Source organism: Pteropus alecto, unplaced genomic scaffold (genome assembly GCF_000325575.1).
Source record: "Pteropus alecto unplaced genomic scaffold, ASM32557v1 scaffold14, whole genome shotgun sequence".
NCBI classification, from domain to species: domain Eukaryota; kingdom Metazoa; phylum Chordata; class Mammalia; order Chiroptera; family Pteropodidae; genus Pteropus; species Pteropus alecto.
This window is the reverse complement of record NW_006436810.1, coordinates 11727594-11749412: the sequence shown is the minus strand read 5'-3', so window position 1 is coordinate 11749412 and position 21819 is coordinate 11727594. Positions and strand designations below refer to the sequence as shown.

Below are 21819 nucleotides of genomic sequence, written 5' to 3'. Positions count from 1 at the left end.
TATTGGAATTAGAGTTAAATAATATTTTGTATGTCAATTCATACATGTGTACTTTAGTATTTTAAATTAACAATATCTGTTCATTCCTATTACAGCTTATTAATATATTTGCCACAAAATACCTTTAATTTTGTGTTATGACACTATATAATTGTAATGCAAGAAATGAATCATGGAGAAACACACAAAAAAATAAAACAAAAAATTCTCTGAAATTCTAAAACATTATTAATTAGTGACATGTCTTTATAATATTTTTATGGATACATTTTCATATAAATTTATAACAAATATAAATTTGGCAAGCTTTTATCAAACTAGGTAATATCATATATGGGTTTCTTTTGAAGTTATGAGTTTAATGAAAAAAAAAAGTCTTATGTACATTTCAAAAAAAACATATCCACCCTTAAAAAATAGCTATGGGCAGAAAGAAATTACAATTATTCCATAGGACTCTTTTCCTTAGAACAAAATTTTTAGTTTAGGGAATTTTTTAATTAATGTTATGCATGTTTTAAAACTCTATCAATACTAGTAAAACTATTGAGTTGGAATTTAAAAATTTAATTTAAAATAATTTAAAATCGACTAGTAATATTGTATTGTTCAACCACGATCGGGTTAGACTCAGTTCATAGGGGACTGTTCTCAAAGTCGAACATGCCTGTGTTTGTGCTACTTTCAGGATAAAATATTAACAATACTCTTGGACATTAGGGACAACGTGGCACTTTAAGACAACTTTTTAAAACTTAGGCTTTTAAAAATGATCATGTTCAATGAAATTATGGGAAATAATATGAAAGATTCAAACAAATATTTATTGGAAATCTGTACATCACAAAAATGAATATATTTTCAAATTAAAATCATGATGTCACCTATGCTGATAGTCACATCTTCAATAATCAATAGTGACCAAACCAGTTATTTTTCAGAGATAGGCAGAAGATTTCATTTTCAGGTTGTAAGATAAAATTATTCCAATTTACCACTTGGATAGTGTCTTCAGATTTACCAATCAGTTAATCAGATATTAAATCAATCATATTAATTCAAGTTCAAAGGAATAGATTTAACAATATATAAGATTATAAAATCATTCTCTTCTTTAGTCAGGGATGGATTTAATATAGTACAGTATGGGATTAAAATTGTAAATATGAAATGTTATAGAATAAATTCTTTCATAATTGATTTTTGCATGGATTTTTAACAATCTTGTTTATTTTCCTGCATCAATTTTGAATATCTTACTCCTCACTTTACTGAGCAGTCGGCCGGTGATATGTAGGAGTGTGAAGCATCTCTTGGATATTTTGTTTGTCATGCATTGAATAACTCTATGGGAACACTGCAGGAGGATCGCATCTGGGTTTTGAACTTTCCATTTAACTTAGTAAAGGTTGGGAAGCAGATGTTCTAGGGGATGACCGTCTGCTGCAATAGAAGAAATGTCAAGGCTTTTGGTGTCCAAAACATAAAGACATTTATTCTAAAATTGAAGCTTTTATTTATTGGGTATTTCTGAGAAAAGATTATTTATAATGTCACTGTTTGCAAAACTCTTGAGAAAAAGAATTCAAAGCAGTTCAAGGGAAGACTGGACATCTTTATAAAAGTGTATTTCTCTATAAAATAACTTTCGACATTTAAAAGAGCATGTTTTAATAAATTTATATAATTATTCCCTGTAAGCTTATCTTATTTATACAGGGGATTTTTTGTAAGAATGTATCACTTAATTGTGTTAAGTAAGAAGTACTAAAATATAAGTTATTAGAAAGATGAATCTTGAAAATTTAGTATGTGTATTCTGAAACACCAAACACTAATCTATTACAAATAAATAGAAAAAAACGATGACTAAATGGTATATAAAGTTTGCAAGATAATTCAATTATATCTTATCCCATTAATTACCTGATTACTTTTATTAGAGCGATGTCATGAAGATCTCTAGAAAAAAATCGAAGCATTTATTTTGTTGCCTTTTTTTAAATATGGTGCATATAAATCGTAGCATCACAAAATGAAACAAAAAAAGTAACTCGATATTTGTGTTGTAACATAGTTGCTGTCCATAAAAATTACTAATTCAATGTATGAATGAGTATTTACATATATTCGATAAAAATTATATGATATAGTAAATATTGTAATTATGTCATAGTGTATTGTGTTCAAAAATGATATATAAATATTTAGTGACCAGCACAACACAAGTAATCAGACGAGACTTTAGCTTTCAACAGTGCTACTTGTCAGCTGATCAGCAGCCTTCACAGTATTAAGGGGTTTGTGTGTGTGTGTATGTGCATGTGTGCACGTAATTAAAAGTTTGTGAATTATAAAATATTGTATAAACAATTTATAAGTAAAAGAAGATTTAAAATACAGTCGGTAAAAAAAAATGTAAATGCCAGCAAAATGCAAACTAAATATGTGAATATATTTATTTTATATAGAATTTAATATTTAGAAGTTAATCACTATTTCAGAAATAAGTGATTAGAAATGTTATTAAATACAGGAATTATACAATTCACAGTGATATGCTCCTGGTGATATAAAATCAGTTTTCTTAGAATAAAAATGTACTTTTAGATAAATAGAGATTTTTTTATCACTGTCAACCTAAAAACCCAAGCACCAATAATTGATCTAATAGTGTTTATTTGAGGTCAAAGGAACTACAATTCTGGAATACAGATTCAGTCATAAATCCTCCCCCATTCCCCTCTAATCCCTTGCAGTAGAGGGACTGTGGGTTTTTATGAGAAAGAGGGAGGAAGGAGATAAGGTAAACTGTATTAAAGAGGTCATCGGTGCTAGATGAGGTAAGACTAGATTTGTACTTCATTGGTTAGCAATTTGGGCATACGCAAAGTCTAATTTCATTAGTCCTTAACAATAGGATATTCTCATCCTTACTGATTTCTTAGAATATTGGTGGTTTGGTCCAGTTTAGAAGATAAAAATCAAACAAGACATGCCTGCTAGGTGCTCTGAAATGGAACTCTGGCTCTATTTTAATATGTCTCCATTCAAATCATCTCTCACGTTCCCATTATTATTTTTATCGTATAGCTGAAAAGTTACAGGATGCAAAACGCAATTCTAAAATACAATAGATAAATACTCTCAGAAACTCACAAAGTTAATGTTTATTTAATTTATCTTTGAAGATCCATTTTTTTAAAAAAAAAAGTTTTTAAGGAAAACTGGTTAGAAAGAACTTTTGTAACACTGAGTAACCAATTTTCATGTATTTTTCCCCTCTGTCGAATTTTTCAGTGCACATAATTAAACTCATTTTAGAATAATTTTGGAGAAAATATTTGTAAGTGCCAAATCCTCATTACTGTGTTATCAATAGCAAAAATAATTGTTAGACTATTTAAGTCTCGGTAGTAATATAAACAAACCACCTGAATAGTGAAAAACAGCATCAAATAAAATTGTGAAAAATACTTGGTAAATAACTAGGGTTAATTATCTAGGAGCTTGCAACATAACAGTTATGCTGATTATAGGAAAGAGATGTTCCATTGTAACATTTGCTTTTTCAGCAAATGAAGTCACTTTGCTTAATCTTTTTCTTGGAAAACTTCCCATATTAAGCAACAAGCTATTTATCAGCATGCCAGCTAAGTGAATAAAACTAAGTACTCTAAAATAAAGCTGTGAAGACATATGTATGTTTTATATAGTCATGTCAAAGGTTTAATTTGAACTTAATTTTAAACAGATTTTTCAGCGAAAAAGATAAAAAACTTTAAATGAATTTCTTACTAATTTTTCTTAAACTTACATATACCTGAATTACTTTTTCCACTTTACTATCTAAACAAAAGTTGTTCTATGGTGATATATGTTTAACCATTAAAAAATGAGCCTTAAATTTTGAATCATTCCATCTTGAAATCTCTAGGAGTATCTTTTCATATGTTAATGTTGTTTTTATCTATTTTATCCTGAACATAACACAGTAAAGAAGAGTTTCAAAATAATTAATGGTTTATGTATTTCCTAAAGACCATGGATTTTTTTTTTGTCTATTAAAGCTGGCAATTTTAATTTTTAATTAAATGAAAATTATAATTTCCATCATAATTGCAACAGTTATTTACTGGAAAAAAATAGTTACAAACAAAATTTCACCTCAACCCAGAAAACCTCTCTCCAACAGTGAAAGGAGAGAAAATGGTTTTATAATTGAAAAACATTAAACCAAAATCTGATGTGAATTACAGGAAATCCGCTAAGATGTTGCCAAGACAAAAGGAAATTTCTCCCTTTCATAGAGCCAGACAGATACAACCTATCACATGAGTTTTCTCAAGATAAACATTTACTAGCCTTCAAGTAGGAGGGTTTAACCATGTGTCTGTCACCCATAGTTCATCTTAAATTCACTGAGTAGTTGGAATGATTATCTGCATTCACTTATTGGCTTTATCCAAATAAAAACTAAGCTTTTCATAACTTTAAGACAAGAGGTAGTTTTTTTGCAACTTGGGTCAAGCAAGGCCTTTGCTAAACTTGTCCTACCTTCCCACATAACTAGAAGAAAGGAGTGCTGTCTTCCTTGATGATTACTTTTCAGAGCCGGTATCCAGTACTTGAGAAGGACAAACCTACGCTGTAATGTTGGCAAGAGGTTCAATTAGCTTTTAAAAGGTCTACATACATTTTAAAGAAACAGAGAAAAATCTTACAAATGTTCTAAGAGGAAGGAGGAAATGTCTGTTCCCTTGTTTTCAAGAGAGAATTAAACCACTTAAAAAAAGTCTTTGCCCTTAAAAATTACAGCTGTAAATATAATGCTGTTTCATAAACAAAAGAGCACAGAGATTATAAATGGAAACATTGAGAGAAACAAATGAACCCCCCTTTTTCTAATCATTAATTGTATATACCTTTTCCACAGTGTTGTTAAATAAAAAGTGACATTTAAAATAACGTTATACAAATATGGACTATATTATGCTGCCATTTGCTTTTTTATCATTTCACAAAATAGTATGCATATGACTTCTTGTTAGTAGTAAATAAAATAGTATTTAATATTTATTGCTTATTTATATGCTAAGTAATCTTCTAAATGTTTTATATGTATTAATTCATTTAATCTTTATAACAGTTCTATAGTGTAATTACCAGTATCATTTCCATTTTATGGAAAACCAACTGAGACAAACAGTTTTTAAGCATTTTTCTCAAATTGAGAACCAAGATTAAAATCTATTTTTAAAGCTCATGATATTAATACATCTGTTACACTGACTCATTTATTTTTAATAAGCATGCAAAATTTCATAGTATGGTTGTAATTTATTTTCCCAGTTCTCTTTTGATACGTATTTGGGTCATTTCCAGTTATTTGGATGTGATGCAGATAATTCTGGAATAAAGAAGTTGAATCACATACTCTTACATACTGGTGCCTTGGACCAAAGCATAGATTTCCCAAGCTAATTACTGGGTCAAAGATATGTGTAAGTTAATTTTTACTATCTATTGCCAGATTAGGTTCTAGGAAAGATTTACGTCCCCATTCTTTTTTAGCACTCCGCCATCGCTGGCTCTGTTTTTTATGTCACACAGATCACATGGACTAAATCATCATTCTCATTTCCAGTGAGCTACAGCCTTTGTGAATATTATGATACAGCAGTTTGTCTCAGCTGTGGGCGGTTTTGCCTCCTAGGACATCTGACCATGTCTAGGAGGCAAAACTGCCCACAGCTGAGACAAACTGCCCACAGCTGAGACAAATTCTCACAACCAGAGTGAAGATTGCTTCTGGTATTTAGTTAGTAGTGGCCTACACACCCTACAATGCGTAGACGACCCCCCGAAACAAGGACTTATCTCATCCAAAATAGCAGTCGTGGTGAGGTTAAGAAGACCTGGTATGAATTATTTGAATTTTCTCATCTGTGAATTTCTAGTTTGTGAATATTTCCATTGAATTGTGTTTTTCATATCAATTTTCAGGATTTGAAATTAAAACTTAATATTTCATCCTGCGATGCAAACATTTTTCCAGATCACTGTTGTTTTGTTGTTGTTTTGGCTCTTTGTACATATTGTTTTGCCATTTAAAAAATGTATTTATCCATGTCTTCTTCCCTTTCCTTCATGGTTTCTGTATTTCTTTATCCACTTAAGAAAATCCTCCCAACTCACTCACTCTCTCTCTCTCTCTCTGTCTCTCTCTCTCTGTCTCTCACTATCTATCTATAAACTTCACTTAGAGTTTAATATAATTATTTTATTTTAAAATGTATTTAGATCATTATTCCAAGTCCATTTTTGTTTTTAAAAACTACACTGAATAATGCTGTCATTAAGAGTGCTTACTGCTGGCATCTTAACTGCCTTTTCTACTTTAGCCGTGACCTCAGGCAAATCATTTAACCGTAATTGATTAAACTAAATCATTTGTTAGTGTGTTTATCAGTAAAGTTGAGGAGGATAATAATACACATCTTCATCAGATTTAGATGAATTAATGCAAATACGTTCAATAGTTCCTAGATTTAGAACGGTCTTGTGTACCTAATGACTTACTTTACCTTTTTCCTCATCAACTCATCCAGTCTATACCAGGTACAAGGCAGTTGATAAATATTGGTTGAATCAAATGTGTGGAGAACATTTTTTTTCTAGGATGTATTGTTGATAAATAAAATAATTATATAGAGATCCTGTCCTCAGATAGCTTTTATTCAAGTAAAATAAAAATATATCACATAGCCTCTACGCAGTTTCTATGAACTCCCCCGAAAGACAGCACTAACATTCATTATTTTTATTCTGTTTATTCAATTTGCAGACAATGCACAGCAGATTTCTTCAGTTCCTGTGTATGTACAAGTTCTCGATATCAATGACCACGCTCCTGAGTTCTCTGACTATTATGAGACTTACGTTTGTGAAAATGCAGACTCTGGGCAGGTAAGAACTCATAATATATTGCTGACATCTAAACAATGCCATATATTATTTATAATAACTTTTGCTATGTAGTCCTCCTATTTTTAAATGATAAAAATAAATTTTATTAACTCTATTAATTACATGCTTTTTTTGTTGCGAGTTCTATATAACTTAAATTTCTTTTGAAAAATAACATGTCCATACACATTGGCAGGGTTGTTTCTGTGCGGTGTCAAGTGTACACAGACACCTTACAGTTCATTCAGAATCTCTTCACAAGGAAATGGGCCCCTTGTGAATGACTTGTATGCATGACACTACTTATAACTATACTGTTACTATAACAAGATTACTTTTAACAGGCCAGTTCTACCTATTTGCTTATTTATTAGTATTTTTCTTTACTAAATCCTTAGATAAGAATTGTAGAGCAAAAGTGGCATTATTCTTTTTCAAATGACTCCTAGGAAAAAAATGCCAAAATTAAACACCTGCACACATAAACTCAAACAGAAAAAAACTGTTCAGCGTATGACTATAAACATCATATATAAATTGTAATTAAAAGCAATTTCTAAAAGTATTAAAAGTTGATAACCCCAAAAAGTATGTTTAGGAGTTTAGAAAACATTTTAAAGTATTTTAAAAGCCATTACTATTTTTGACACATCGATATACAAATAATGTATAGATATGCATGAACTTTGACAAAATTAAAGCCCTTTGACAAATTTAAACTTAAATTCTGAGTTACATATAAAACAAGTTGAAACAGACAATAAATAAATGGTATAAGTAGTACCTAAATCTATTGTCAAAGTCTCAATGCTGAAAGATGTGGTATCTTAACTTTAAAACAATAATGAGAAAGAAATTCTTTTACACTATCATTTCATGGTGTTTTGAAGCTTAGGTCAGTACAACGATATATAAAATACATATGAAATAAAGTTCCTGAAAAGAAGGAAATTTACTTAAGAGGATAAACTATCTAGTACAGCGCTGCCAAATAAATTGATAAAATCTAAAATTTCCTTGAAGCCACATTTAAAACATAATAAAAATGGGGTTGCTAATTCGACAGGAATAACATTTCTATCAAGTAAGACAAGTATAGAGACCTGTTGTAGCGTTGTGCTCACACATAACAATGCTGAATCTTACACTTAAAAATTTAAGAGCATAGATCTGTTAAGTGCTATTACCACGATTAAAGTTTCTAAAAACGTAAAAAAGAAACATGGAATCATTTTTCCATGTTTATCTGAAACAATACATTCAAAATATTATGATTTTTCACATGTAATAAATTAAAAATCATTAAGGAAATATTTTATGTATTTTCTCATGCCATAGAGATTATTGTTGTCTAATTTCCCACAGGCTCAAATAGCTGGACAAAATAACAAGTTAAGAATGTATTTGCTTTGGTTAGACAATACCTTCATTATAGAAAATCAAAATGCCAGAATAGTTGCATTTTATTCTGGAGGAAACCAGACATGTTCTTAATGACTTATATGGGTAAACAGAGGTTTCAGTTTTTGTTCTTAATGTATAAATGACAGGGCAGGAAGAAAAGAGGGAGAGAAGTTTTCAGTGGTTTGCAAAATATGGATATAATAAATGAGCTGACATTACAGCTATTTGCCTTTCCTGTTTGGTAGAAATATGTATCATTTTTCAACTTAATAATTTCTGTTTTCTTGACTGATGCCAAATACCTTTTTCCAGAATTGAAGTGTAATATTGGTGATTTTTAGATTCTTTCATACCAATATTTGGTCTAATGTAAAGACATTTGCATTGTTTCCATGTAAAAATATTCTCTTGCCAAAATGTCTCTTGAGCCCACATTGTAATCTGGTTGGCTTCTCACCTTCCTTTCCCTCTTGTGTCCTGTCCCTGTTATTTTTTTCAAACTCACTCTTTCTGCTTTCATCCTCCTCTATGTCTCAAAGTTCATAGATCTTTATGCCAGTTCATTCCCTTATTTTAGGTTACATGTCCAACTAACTAGAGAAAATGTTGACTCATATGTCCCATGGTTACACCAAATTTGCTTCTAAGCCTTCCTTTTTATTTTTTTTTCAGTATCCTCAGCAAAATTACTGTAACTCACCAAGTGGTGCAAGAAAGACATGTGGGCATCAGCCTGAATTCATTCTAGTCTTATATTCTCCATATCTAACCAGTTATTAAGCTCTGTTGATTCTAGCTCCTAACTATCTATGTGATCTGTCCATCTTACTCTATCCTAACTCTTTCCAAGACAGCAGGAACCTAACATCTCTTCTGGAGTGAAGCTTAGCCCTGCTAAGGGATGTTTCTATAAAATCAGACTTTGCCTTATCCAGTCTCACAGCTGACGTGAAGGGGTGCCCCGTTGTTGTTGATCAGTGGTCTTTTTCTAGGTAAGTCGGTGGGCCCGTAGACAGTTTCTATGACATTCAGATTTTACTGGAGAGGCAGTGGTCAGAAGAACATGTGTGCCCTCTTGGAAATGGTAAAAAAGACCTTATTTCGATTATATCAGCGAACACTTAGGAAACTTTGGGACCCACAAAGCTGTATCTCCCTGTGGAAGCACACAGTACCATCTTCAGTTTATGTAAACACTTTGGCAATTTTCATATAAATTTAATTTTCATTTAAAATAATTAAGAGCCTGTAACTGTGAGTGTTGTTGTCTTTTTGTGTATTACATCAGGGAGTGTTGATTGCTAACCAGTTGCTCCCTGGATCATGGAAACAACTTGCTAAGTAGGTTGTCTATTTGCGGATCCACACTGAGTGTTTCCAGAATGAGCATTCTCAAATCTGGATCTTTTCTACTGATTTGGGATCATCGCAATCCTAAATAAATCCTAAATAAAAATAAAATGCTCATGTCTTTTCCAATTTAGCACTTGTGAGTGGCCCTCAGTATGTAGTCTGAACTCTGTGATACGCCTGGAACACCGGTTATGTAGTTAGTCACGGTTCACCCCTGTGGTATCATCTGCTCATTTCAGTTTAAATGCCAAGTCCTCTAACCCCCAAAGTTTATTTCAGTCGTTATGTACGTTAGGCGTTTTATGACATGCTTTTGTTCTGTAGGTATGATATGCCTTCTCAATACTCTTTAAGTTCGCAATTCTGCTTGTCCCTCTACCCCACCAGAATGTAATGACAGAGTGATGACAGAGACGCTGTTGGCCCCGGGCATCATTGGACACCTGGGGCCTGAGATGACTTGGCATATTCTAAGTGCCAATAAGATATTTGTTAAATTGATACATTTGGGATATTAATCAGATATTTTTATAATTTAATCTTTTTATTTATATGACGACATATGAATTTCTATTAACCATATTTTTTAAATTAATTTAACAAAAGAAAATCAGGATATATATTGAGATAAAAATCTAAGAATGTATAATTTTTAACTGCATATGGGTAGATTTGTACAGTTAATGAAAAAACATTACAATATCTATGGCTTTAAATAAATGTAATATAATTTTATCAAAAGTTTTTTTTTTAGGAAACATAGAGTATCTCTGCCTTTATTCCAGGATCAAAATAGTAGAATATTATGAGCATCTCAACATTTTTCTCCTAATAATATGCTAATCAAAGAAAGAAAACAGACTATAGGTTAGATTTGTTGTGGTGGTGGTGGTTAGCTCTAATGCTATTATTTTATTAACTAGTACTTTGCCATTTTGGACAGCTATTCAACAAAGTTCTGAATCTTATAAATTTATTTTGTCAAAACAAGTCTCAGTGCAGTGGTATAAACAGTGATGGTCTTGTTCATATTTGTGGACAATGATTTCTTGACAGTGAGAGAGAGAATTTGCATCTACATCTCGATGCAAGGTGCAAATACCTAGAATAACTAGATAAGCAAGCAATTTAGGTGAGATTTTACAAAAATCCTTTCATATATTTGTTTACTACAACTCCCACTTTCTCTTTAACATTTTTGTATTGAAGGAAATTGTTTATTAAGCACATTTCAAGCAATTGATACTTTAAGTCAATTAATACTCAATACCTGTATATCGATTTCTAGTTTATTATTCAATTTATAGTTTAGAACCTTATTAAAAATTATTTCATTGATATCTGGTATATAGGTTGGGAAACAAATTCAAATATGTTGTTTGCTCCAAATCAGTGTGTGACAATCTGCTTCATTGACAAGCTATCAAAAAAAAAAAAAATGTGCGTTTAATAAAGGCCCTAACTATAGTTTGTGAAGAAATGAATATAGACTTACATTTTTTAATCAGGATGATTAATCTGAGAAGGACATTTTAGTAAGCTGGCCCTGGGCCTCTTTATTTTTTTTAGGAAAAAAGCCATTGTGCAAAGGAATTGATAGAAAGAAATGACTATATTTCTTCCCTTCATACTTCAGTAAAATAATTAACTGATTCTACTACGTCAGTAACTTCCTAGTTCTGTAAAGTGGTGGAACCCAATAAACCATATGGAAACCCAATTTACAAAACAAATATAAGTGACAGTAGGCTCATTGAAAAGGGGACAGTGTTGAAACTCTTTCAATTTACCTATGTACACGTATAGAATCGTTTGGTTAATTAAACATATTTAAAAATATATACAAAGTCACACTCTAGTGTTCTTAAGCCTTCGTTCATGAAAGGGAGACGTTTTCAACATTTAGTCAGATGCATGTGTTTAAAACAAAGTCAGGTGATAAGATAAAACTATCCCTTGTTTAAAAGATCAAAACTGCGTACATCAACAAGATAAAGATGAATTGTTACAATTTGCTTTTAATTTTAATAGAACAATTATACCTTTAATGAGATTACTAACAATAGTCAGGACATCATCCCTTGAAAACGGATCATGACGATATTTTCATGAAGAGAACACATAGCAGACATGGAGTGAGTGTCGACAAGCCCTTTGACAATGAACACATAATCCTAAAAGTTGAGTATTAGTATCTCCACTTTTTAAGCTTAGAAAACTAGTAAGTGGTGAAGCTGGGACTCAGAGTATCAAACTTGCAAGCCCCTGCCCTCACCCTGGCTACAGAATTTTGTGGTAATGAGAAGAAAATCATTGTGCTGGGACAATACTCACTTATTGTTGGCATGGATTGAATGAAAAAATATTTTTCTCATTAGTTTATTTAATTAATGCTATATGACTATAATTTAATTAGGAATATGTTATAAAGATAAAGATAAATTTATTTAGAGAAATAATAATATGTAAACTGCATGAGTTTCATGGGCTCTTTATGCACATAGAGAGATAGCTATTCTTTGAAGTGTAACATAAATTTTAGGTATGTCATCTTGCAACTAAGGATAGTTTTTGTTTGACACATTGTTAAAAGCTCTTTAATTCTAGAAAATTCACAACAATAACTTGCATAATCAATTTACTTTAATTTCCAGAATTAATCACCATCTCACTATGAGGTCTTGACAGCGTATCTCTTTTTTGACGATAATGAACTATTTGACTGACACATTCCTATCTTTAAAGAAGAGAATTAATTGAGAACTAATTTGTTTATAACTGAATTACTTCACTTTTTTATGATTTGAGATAGAGGAAGGAACTTATTCGATGTGGAATATTTTTCCTATAATCTTTATGGCTCGAAGGAAATTATGTACATTGCCCCTAAGCTTTCAATGTATTATTTCCTTAAATTTAAAAACTCACTACTTAAGCAAATACTTCAGGAAGACAATAACTTTTCTATAGTTATTCTCTCAATATAAGCAGGAAATATACAATTTCAGTAAACCATTATGTCTGGCATTCAGGTAAGGAAGGGAGAAGGAAAGAAAGAAGAGAGACATTTAGTTAGGAAGGATGGGAGGGAGTCTTGATATACAACAGCAGTGCTATGAGAACTTCTAACAAACTTAGCTTATGGAAACCATCTGGTCCACTCACAAAACATTATTATGTAATATTAAAACATTCTTTTGAAAGGGGCAAGTAAAGATATTTCTAACCTGAGAAAATATGTTAATATTTCCATCAGTTTTAATAGTCATCCTCTGCAATGTCCATAAAGGTTTTGGTAAAGCAATTTTAATTATAAAAAATAAGAAGAAGAATATAATAGTAAGAGCAGTGATCATTTTCTTAAATCGAAACAAAAACCTTTTTCTGTATTTTTTTTCTAGATAATTCAGACCATCAGTGCAGTGGACAGAGATGACTCCATAGAAGATCACCATTTTTACTTCAATTTATCTGTGGAAGACTCGAAGAACTCTAGTTTTACAATCATAGACAATCGAGGTAACTCCATTTACTTTGATCCATTATCCTAGTATCGTGGTTGATTTAAGGGAACTTATATTATGGCTTTTTATGCTGTTCCTGCAACATAATAATGTTGAGGTATAGAGCAAGAAGTGGGAATGAAAATGGGAAACAAAAACCAAAGTCAAGAACTGAAAAGACCAGCCCCATTGTGTATAGGATTTGTTAAAGTTAGAAGCACTTTTTCAAGTAATCAATGGCTATAAGTCCTTGTGAAGTCTCGGTGACCCTGCAGATATAATTGCAGTTCTGATAATAACGGTTCCTTTTATGTCATGTAACTCAGACTTCAATCTAAGGGGAAGAAAATGATATATGCTTAAGTTGTAGTCACGTAACCTTGATTGATTCCAAGATATGTGGAGTCATTAATTATGGGTATAAATATATGAAATTGCTTTAATATTATTCTTTTTTTCCCTTCAAAATGAATGATTATATCAACCTAAGGACAAAATGTTCCAAAAGATTTCTTCTGGAGAGACAGAATTTCTTTTCCTTCCACATAGAAGTGAATTAGCTTTATAGAAAGCCACTCTGTTCTTTTTCTTTTCCTTCAGTAAATTATTTTTATCATCATGTGGATTTCAGTTTTAATTTTCTTTATGTTCCAAAGATATGAATCACCATTAGGTTCTGTAACCTAAGACCTGCAGCTGTCCTTCCTGACAACCGAGTCGAAGCTTTGTTCAGAAGGAGATTCTTTGTTGGGAGAAGACGTACAGACATGTCATGTCCCCTTTCTCCCTGTCAAATTCCCCAGTGAAGGGAAACCAGAGAAACTCATGATAAAAACTCAAATATCAATATAAGAAATAAGATGTAGATTAGTTTTATTCACATTCATATAAAATAAGGTACCGAGGCAAAATAAACATATTAAAGCAAAGAAAATAATTGATTTGGTTTAACGTTTATGGTCCTAAATAGACTATATGTTAAAAAATATAAAAACTCTCACCCCTCTTGAATCTGTCTAGTAACTTAAATCAAAAGAGTTTTATAGACTTTAAGAACAAGGTGGAGAATTTGTTTTTAAAAAATGATTTGGAAAAAGTCATAAGTAGGCATACATTTCAAAAGACTTCCATTTGTTTGCATTTTATAGTTAGTTTCTTCTCAAGTTTGTCTGATTTCTACAGAAAGTATTTTGGGGAATGGAAATACAAAGCAAAAAGAAAAAAGAAAAAGAAAATGCAGATCTGAGGCACAAGAAATTATACTGAAAAAAGTTCTATAGATATCTCTATACTATTGCCTCTAGTACAAATGCCTGGTATGAATTTATTTCATATTGTTGAAAAAAATGATGCACATGGATTTTTGTTTTAGATAACACAGCTGTAATTTTGACTAATAGAAATGGTTTTAGCCTTCAAGAAGAGCCTGTCCTCTACATATCCATCTTAATTGCTGACAATGGGATCCCGTCGCTTACAAGTACAAACACCCTTACCATCCACGTCTGTGACTGTGATGACCATGGCAGTGCACAGACCTGCAGTAATAAGGAGTTCATGCTTTCCATGGGACTCAAGACAAAGGTCATAATCGCTGTTCTGATGTGTATTGTGATAATATTTGGTAAGTAATGCTGAACTGAACATATCTTTATTTATAGAAAACAGTGAATTCCATTATAGTAGTATAAGGTGGCTTTGTGTGTGTGTGTGTGTGTGTGTGTATGTGTGTTTAATTGCTCTTTCGAATGCATTACAATTCTTAAATCAAGCATATTAAAAAAAATAGTGAATATGCATTTACGCATTTCAAGCTGAAAATCAAGGATCCTTGAATGTTATGATTATATGAGTGTGTGTGTACATATGTTTAGGAATGTTTTTACACATATTTATTGGAACATATAGAGTTATATAAAAATTAGTAATAATAATGGCACGCTTATGTTGAGTGCTTATTACACTCCAGGAGAGTGCCTTAAGTGCTTTTCTCTGTTATGCAATATGATCCTCACAATAACCTTATAAAATAGTAACTATTATCACCTGTGAAACTCAGAGTTATGTGCTTTACAAAGGGCCATGCAGCTAGTAAATGATGTGCTGAGGTTTCATAACACATCGCTGTTCAACCTTACTCTGCAACTCACTAGGGCCTTTGGAGCATTAAAAAGAGTAAATATTAGCATGGAGGAATGTCAAAGAGGGTTTTACTTCATCAGAGTTCTAAACACAAAAGAAATCTCAGTCAATTAACTCCAGTATTTTTTGTTTGTTTATTACCGTTGTTATCATTTTCACAAGAAAATAAGGGTATACTCATTTTACAGATGAGGTGAATGAACCCCAAGTGTTTCATGTAGTTAGTTGGGCTTATGAGATGACAGATGATTCACCTAGCATAACCTTTTTCTTTCCTTTAACCTACCAGTATCTATAATCTAAACCCTTCTCTCGCTCACCTCATAGCTTTATATTAAACCTGACACGACTTTATTCAGTGTTGAGAGTGATTCTATCAGCTGTTGTTTCTGGGATCCCAACTCACTGCTCTGACTGGCGTACAGTTTGTTTCAAGACTTCGTTTGCCTTCACCTTCACTCTCCTCGTCTTTCCCAAAGCTTCAAAACCCATGCATTCCTCTGTTACCACCCAACGTGACCATTCTTTTATACCAAGCTTCAGTTTTTTAAGTGATTTTTAATATCTTTGATGATAAAACTGAATTTAGAGATACATAGCTAGATACCAGGATCAAGAAGCAGTTAAAACAGTGTAGGGTTGAGGGGATGGCAAGTACTTAGTTACTCACGGGTTTAGGCCTAAACCAAGCCCTCAAAACCTGCAAGTAGATCACAAGCAGCCCCACAGTGAAGGGACGCATTACATTTGGGGCGGGGGAGTGAGGTCAGCCAATAGCCAGTAGTTTCCTTTGAAAATTTCATGTATGTTCTCTCCAGTTCATAGATTTAGAAATTATTTATTAGATCCCTTTCCGTTTCAACCATGTATCTCAGATGACTTTTAAAGTACAGTACCTGAATTTAAACATGATGACTTTATTTAATTCCAGAGCACTTTTCGGTATTTTAAATGTAAGTTTTATATAAAATATCGCCTAATATGTTTATCTTTGTGATAATACTAATGATATTGTCCAAGTTTGGTTTGAGTCCTATATATGAAATTCTGAACAGCCACTTAAGATCCAAGGTTGAGTAAGAGTTAACTATCCTTGACACACACACATGTGCACACACACACACAATCACACTTTAAAGTAAAAATAAAGTGTTGTGCAATTGTCCAGCTTCTACTTGATGTTAACATTACCTGCTTCTATTTGATGTTAACATTGAGTGTGGAAATACCAATGCTGTGATTTAAAAACTTGATAGCTTAGAATTTCAGAAAGTAACGTATTTTCACGGAGTGCAGATTCTGGACCAACTGTCTAATTTTGAATGGCAGCTTTCTGTTTCCTCACTGTGTGGCTCTGGGCATGTGATTTAACACCTCTGTACTTCAGTTTCCCCATTTTTAATAAGGAATAATAATAATATATGGGTATCATAACAATTAAATCAATGAATACATGTGAAGCTTTTAGAAAAATGCCTGGCACACACTGTGTAGTTTATAAATATTAACTTTGGAAATAATTATGACACAGAATTTTCCTCAATGGGGACTATCGGACTGGTCCATTATGCTTAACTTCTATTAACTTGTATCATTAATTACTAAATTGACGAATGCATATAGATTGGAAAACGTTCCCTTATTCTGCTTTGTTCTATTTCCAATATATAAGAAAAAAATAAAATTTTAAGTCTTAAATTGATCATCAAAAATATTTCACTATATTTTTGTTTTTCTACCCTAAATCACGAACCGGAATGATTGTTATATGTTTCCCTATGTCATTCTGTGAGCCCCTTTTGTAAACTTTCAACAGCAAATATATCTTTGTCTTAGAATCATAAAATCCCAGCTTATGTTTTGAGTTCATAACGAAAACAAGAATTGTCAAGTTTATTAGAAATAATATACTATTTAGCAATACATTATATATTGTATTACATGATATTTATATTACGTTCTGTTCTCTTCTATCATTAATCATATTATATATCGATGTGTTAATATTCTGATATGCTTTCTTTGTCAGGGTTTATTTTTCTGATCCTGATTCTGAAACAACAAAGAAAGCAGACCCTATTTCCTGAGAAAGGTGAAGATTTCGGAGAGAATATCTTCAGATACGACGAGGAAGGGGGAGGCGAGGCAGACACGGAGGCCTTTGACATGGGAACGCTGAGGAGCAGCACCGTCCTGCGGGCGCCCAGGTCTCGGAAACGCGCCGCCCAGGTGAGGAGCCTGTACCGCCAGTCCCTGCAGGTGGGCCCCGACAGCGCCATATTCAGGAAATTCATTCTGGAAAAGCTCGAAGAAGCCAACACTGACCCTTGCGCCCCTCCTTTTGACTCTCTCCAGACCTACGCTTTTGAGGGAACTGGGTCGTTGGCTGGATCCCTGAGCTCCATCGGCTCAGCACTCTCTGATCAGGATGAAAATTACGATTACCTTAATGAACTGGGACCTCGCTTTAAGAGATTAGCATGCATGTTTGGTTCTGCTATGCAGCCTAATAATTAGGGCTTTTTTATTTAAAATTTAAAAGATGCTAATGTGTTTGGAGGCAAACTGGTCGTCTCTTGTTAAAGAGTTGCGTGCTTCAGTTCTCTGGGACAAGAAAAAAGAAAAAGACCAGTCCGCAGTGTTTTCTGATTTCCTTGGAGTGAATACCCCATGGTCATTTCGGCCTACCTACATGTTGTCACTGCGTGCACACAGGGGAAGAGGAGGGAACGATCAGCTCTCCCGTGCCAGGGCAAGCCAGCGTGAGCATGCCACCGACGGATGCTTCCAGCATTTCTTCCCATGCTGTTTAATACGAATTCTCAACATTTGTGAATATTTAATGTGAGAAAGACACTGAACCTAGAGTATCTTAGTATTATTTCATTTCTGCATTTATTAAACTTTACCAATTAAGAGTAAAGATTTTATGTGCGGTGAGCTCCTGATACTAGAGAGATAAATTTCAACACGTAGGGGAATCTGGGTAATTATATAAAACTTGAAAACATTTTTTAGTTTACATGAATAAGCAAATTTCTTACTAGGATATTTGGTTCATTTCACATTGACGTTTTAAAATTTTGTCATGACCGTACTTTAAAAATGATTTCAAATTTAGATGGGTAATTGGCATAGGTTAATTAATCAAAGATATAGTATAAATTTGTATTATTGTTGATATTACAGCCTTGTTTTGAAAAGGGGCATAAAACATGTTTAGGAATTTTTCATAAATTGTTTTCACGTGTGACCAAAATACATCTTTATCATGTCACAATACAATTGCAAAATATATATCAATATTTATTCATCATTAAATTAAACTTTATAAAGATGGTAGAAAGTGCGAAAAAAAGTAAATTTTTATTGCTACTAAAAATGATAGAGGTAATTGAAAGGTGTACTAGATTCAAAGTTGAATTAATATTCATTCTAAATATTATGATCAGCTGCACTGACTCTTACCATGCATAGGATAAAAAATGATAAAATTCTCAGCATTTCTTTTTTTATTAAGAGCTTAGGATGTAACGTATTCTCCAGTGTCTTTTTTTATTATGGAATATGAAATTAGGTGCAGTAGTTACTTTTATTGTACATTGTGAAGAGAGAGTGCTAAGCTGCTGGACATAAAGCTTTATGGTAACATTAGATAATAAGATAAAACACTTTAATTTTAGTCAAAATTTTAAGAGAGATCCTTATTCTATTCCAATCAAGGTGGAATTCCAAATTCATAATTTGAACAGAATGAAAGTGCAGTGTCCTAAAAATTGATTTATATGTTCATTTTTTATTAATAGCATGTGAAAGTGAGCTGATCTAAAGTGGCCTTATATATTTAAATCAAATATTTTGAATAATTTTGAGCTCAAGTTAGAGATGTTGAATGACTACTATATTTTCTCTCTGTACTTTGAAATGTAAACATCCATACCATGTAATGAAAGAGTTTTTTCACCAGTACCATTATTTTGACGACACAGATGTCATCAATTTACAACAGCCTGAGAAAATCAGATTTGAAATACAATTTGGGAAGATATTAAAAGTAGATGAGCGAACATAAACTGTAGTAAATCCTGATGCACTCATATCATTATTTCTTTAGGGAAGAGTAAAAATACTAAACAAAAGAAAATTTTAAAAGAGTTAAAACTTGTAAGTAAAATAAAAATCCGTGAGTTGAGAGAACATTTATATTTCTATGATATTATTAACATAAAAATTGAAAGAGTATAGTTAGGAAAATTTTTATGAATTATTCCATTAAAGATTTTTCCCCTGAATTTAAAAATAATGCAATGTAATATTTGGTCAAAAAATCCATGGAAAACAGGTTAGAAAAAAAAATAGGGTGTTCTGGGGACACAGAAGGGTCTATCATGGATGAAAACCTCATAAACAACTTTGCAATTTGCATGAGCACCTTATAAACATGCACATTGATGCAATATACCCATCGATGGGGTTTAATATTTGTGTCCATTGGCATTAAGCAGATGTGTTAAAATACTGATTTAGTTAACAATAACTGTCCATCATAGGATACATGGGAGAAGAGCATATAAGGTTGCATTTCGGCTAATCTGAATAGTGGCTTTTTAAACTATATCTTAAAATGCTATATAAGTCTACTACAGAAGCTGCAATATCCTAGAAATTATACCTGGTAATATTTTGATAACTATGTTAACCTTTTTTTAGTCACATGGATGTTGCAAGAACACAGCTGTGTCTTACAGTAAAGACATGGCATTAAGATCTGATTTTTGTAAAATTAATAAAGGCACAGTCAATGCAGATATTTATGAAAATAGCACAGCTTCACATTAACTCCTGAAGCACTTAAGCATCGCTATTAGTTAACCAACAGGCTTCTACATGTGTCTTAATAACTAATGGTCACAACAGGTATGTACCTAAAACCCTAATGATAATAATAGCTGTTCCCACAGTGCACCTGCTTGAGCCTCACAGGTCTGAGTCTGAATTAGCCCACTTTTACCTAAATAACAGTGTGAATTTTGTCAAGCTGCCTAACCTTTCTGGATCCAAGTGTGCAATTTTCTGGGAAATGAGGCCCCATCTCCCTGTTTCACATGATTGTTCTGAGCAGTAAGTAAAAACGAGCAGCATGAGCAGTGCCTGACAAACGCGAGGGCACAGGAAGAGGTGGCGGCATCAGAATGGCCGCTGTCACTCTGCTGGGACACGCAGACCCCGTGCTTTTCTTGCACCGAGTGATCCCAACAGGTTCACGGCACGTTTGAAATATATATCGGTGTCCTGACCTGACACATAAAGGCATGTATTATCCTGTCCCTGCATATGTCTGTAGCCTCTCAGCCCTTCCAGGGGCATCTTCTAAGCCTCAAACAATCTTCCTCCAAAGATTTCTGTTGTTCATTCCCTCATTCCATTCAGGTCTGTGATCACCTATGGTTTCCTCAGAAGAGTGTACCTGGTCATCGTCCCCCCTGTGGCTCTTGCCCTGCCTTGCTTTTCCCTGAATCACTTAGCCACCTGGAATTATTACATTACATACACTTTTCTTTTTATTGTCTTAATCCCTTATTGGAATGGAAACCCTAAGTGGGCAAGGAATGGTCTGTTTATTTGTTCTTGTCTAAAATTGTTTCTAGCACACAGTAAGTGACCAATAAATATTTCTTAAATGAATGTAATAGTAAATCTCAATCAATACTTCATCATATATAGAAGCCATATTGACTTTTGTTGACTATGAATCTGGTGTTATTTAGTTTTCAGAATAGGTTAGCACTGGGTAGCTTTTGAGTGAAGATTTTTCAAAATATTTCTAGAAATTAAAAAGTTCGGCTTTTTAGCTTGTTCGGACTTATTGATATTATACCTGGAATAAAAAAAGATAACGATGTTATACTAGTCAGTCAGAACGGGTCCTTTGATGATCGAGGTAGAAAGTTTCGTAAGTGCCCAGCAAGTGTGACGAACATGAAAACGTGTTCCATGTGTGAGGACTCCGCTGCTTTCAGCGTACCACGTGATAACCAATGCACTGTTAAGCTTAGAGGGCCACTCAGAACACGCAAAGTAAGCTTCATGTTCTTCTATGTGATATAAGAGGACATTAAACATCAAATGCATTAAAGGCTGGGACTAATTTGAGAGGTCAATGGGGGAAAGCAATATGTGGCTTTTTATAGTTTCAGTTATGTCCATCCTGTCTGTCATCTATTATTTATCTATTGAGAAAAATGGTGATTTATCTATTGAAAAAAAGGGAAATCACCATTTTTCTCAATAGATAAATAATAGATGATAGACAGGATGGACATAACTGAAATACACACATGACTAACATATGAATCACAAAGTCTGTCCTTGGGACCCGTTAGAATCTGTTGCCGCCTTTGTCCCTGGATCTGAGGATGGGAGGCTGACTGGTCTGAAATGCGAGGGA

The 21819-nt window shown here is 32.8% G+C and overlaps 1 protein-coding gene across 1 annotated transcript in view; it reads left to right on the top strand.

The window, feature by feature from the left end:
• CDH19 (cadherin 19) overlaps positions 1-17888 on the top strand; it is a 40362-nt gene extending 22474 nt beyond the window's left edge. Inside the window, exons 8-11 of the mRNA XM_006913729.1 lie at positions 6848-6969; positions 13128-13245; positions 14602-14853; positions 17401-17888. Of these exons, the coding sequence (XP_006913791.1) occupies positions 6848-6969; positions 13128-13245; positions 14602-14853; positions 17401-17888 (980 nt within the window). The remainder of the gene's footprint in view (positions 1-6847; positions 6970-13127; positions 13246-14601; positions 14854-17400) is intronic.
• Positions 17889-21819: the final 3931 nt, after the last annotated feature.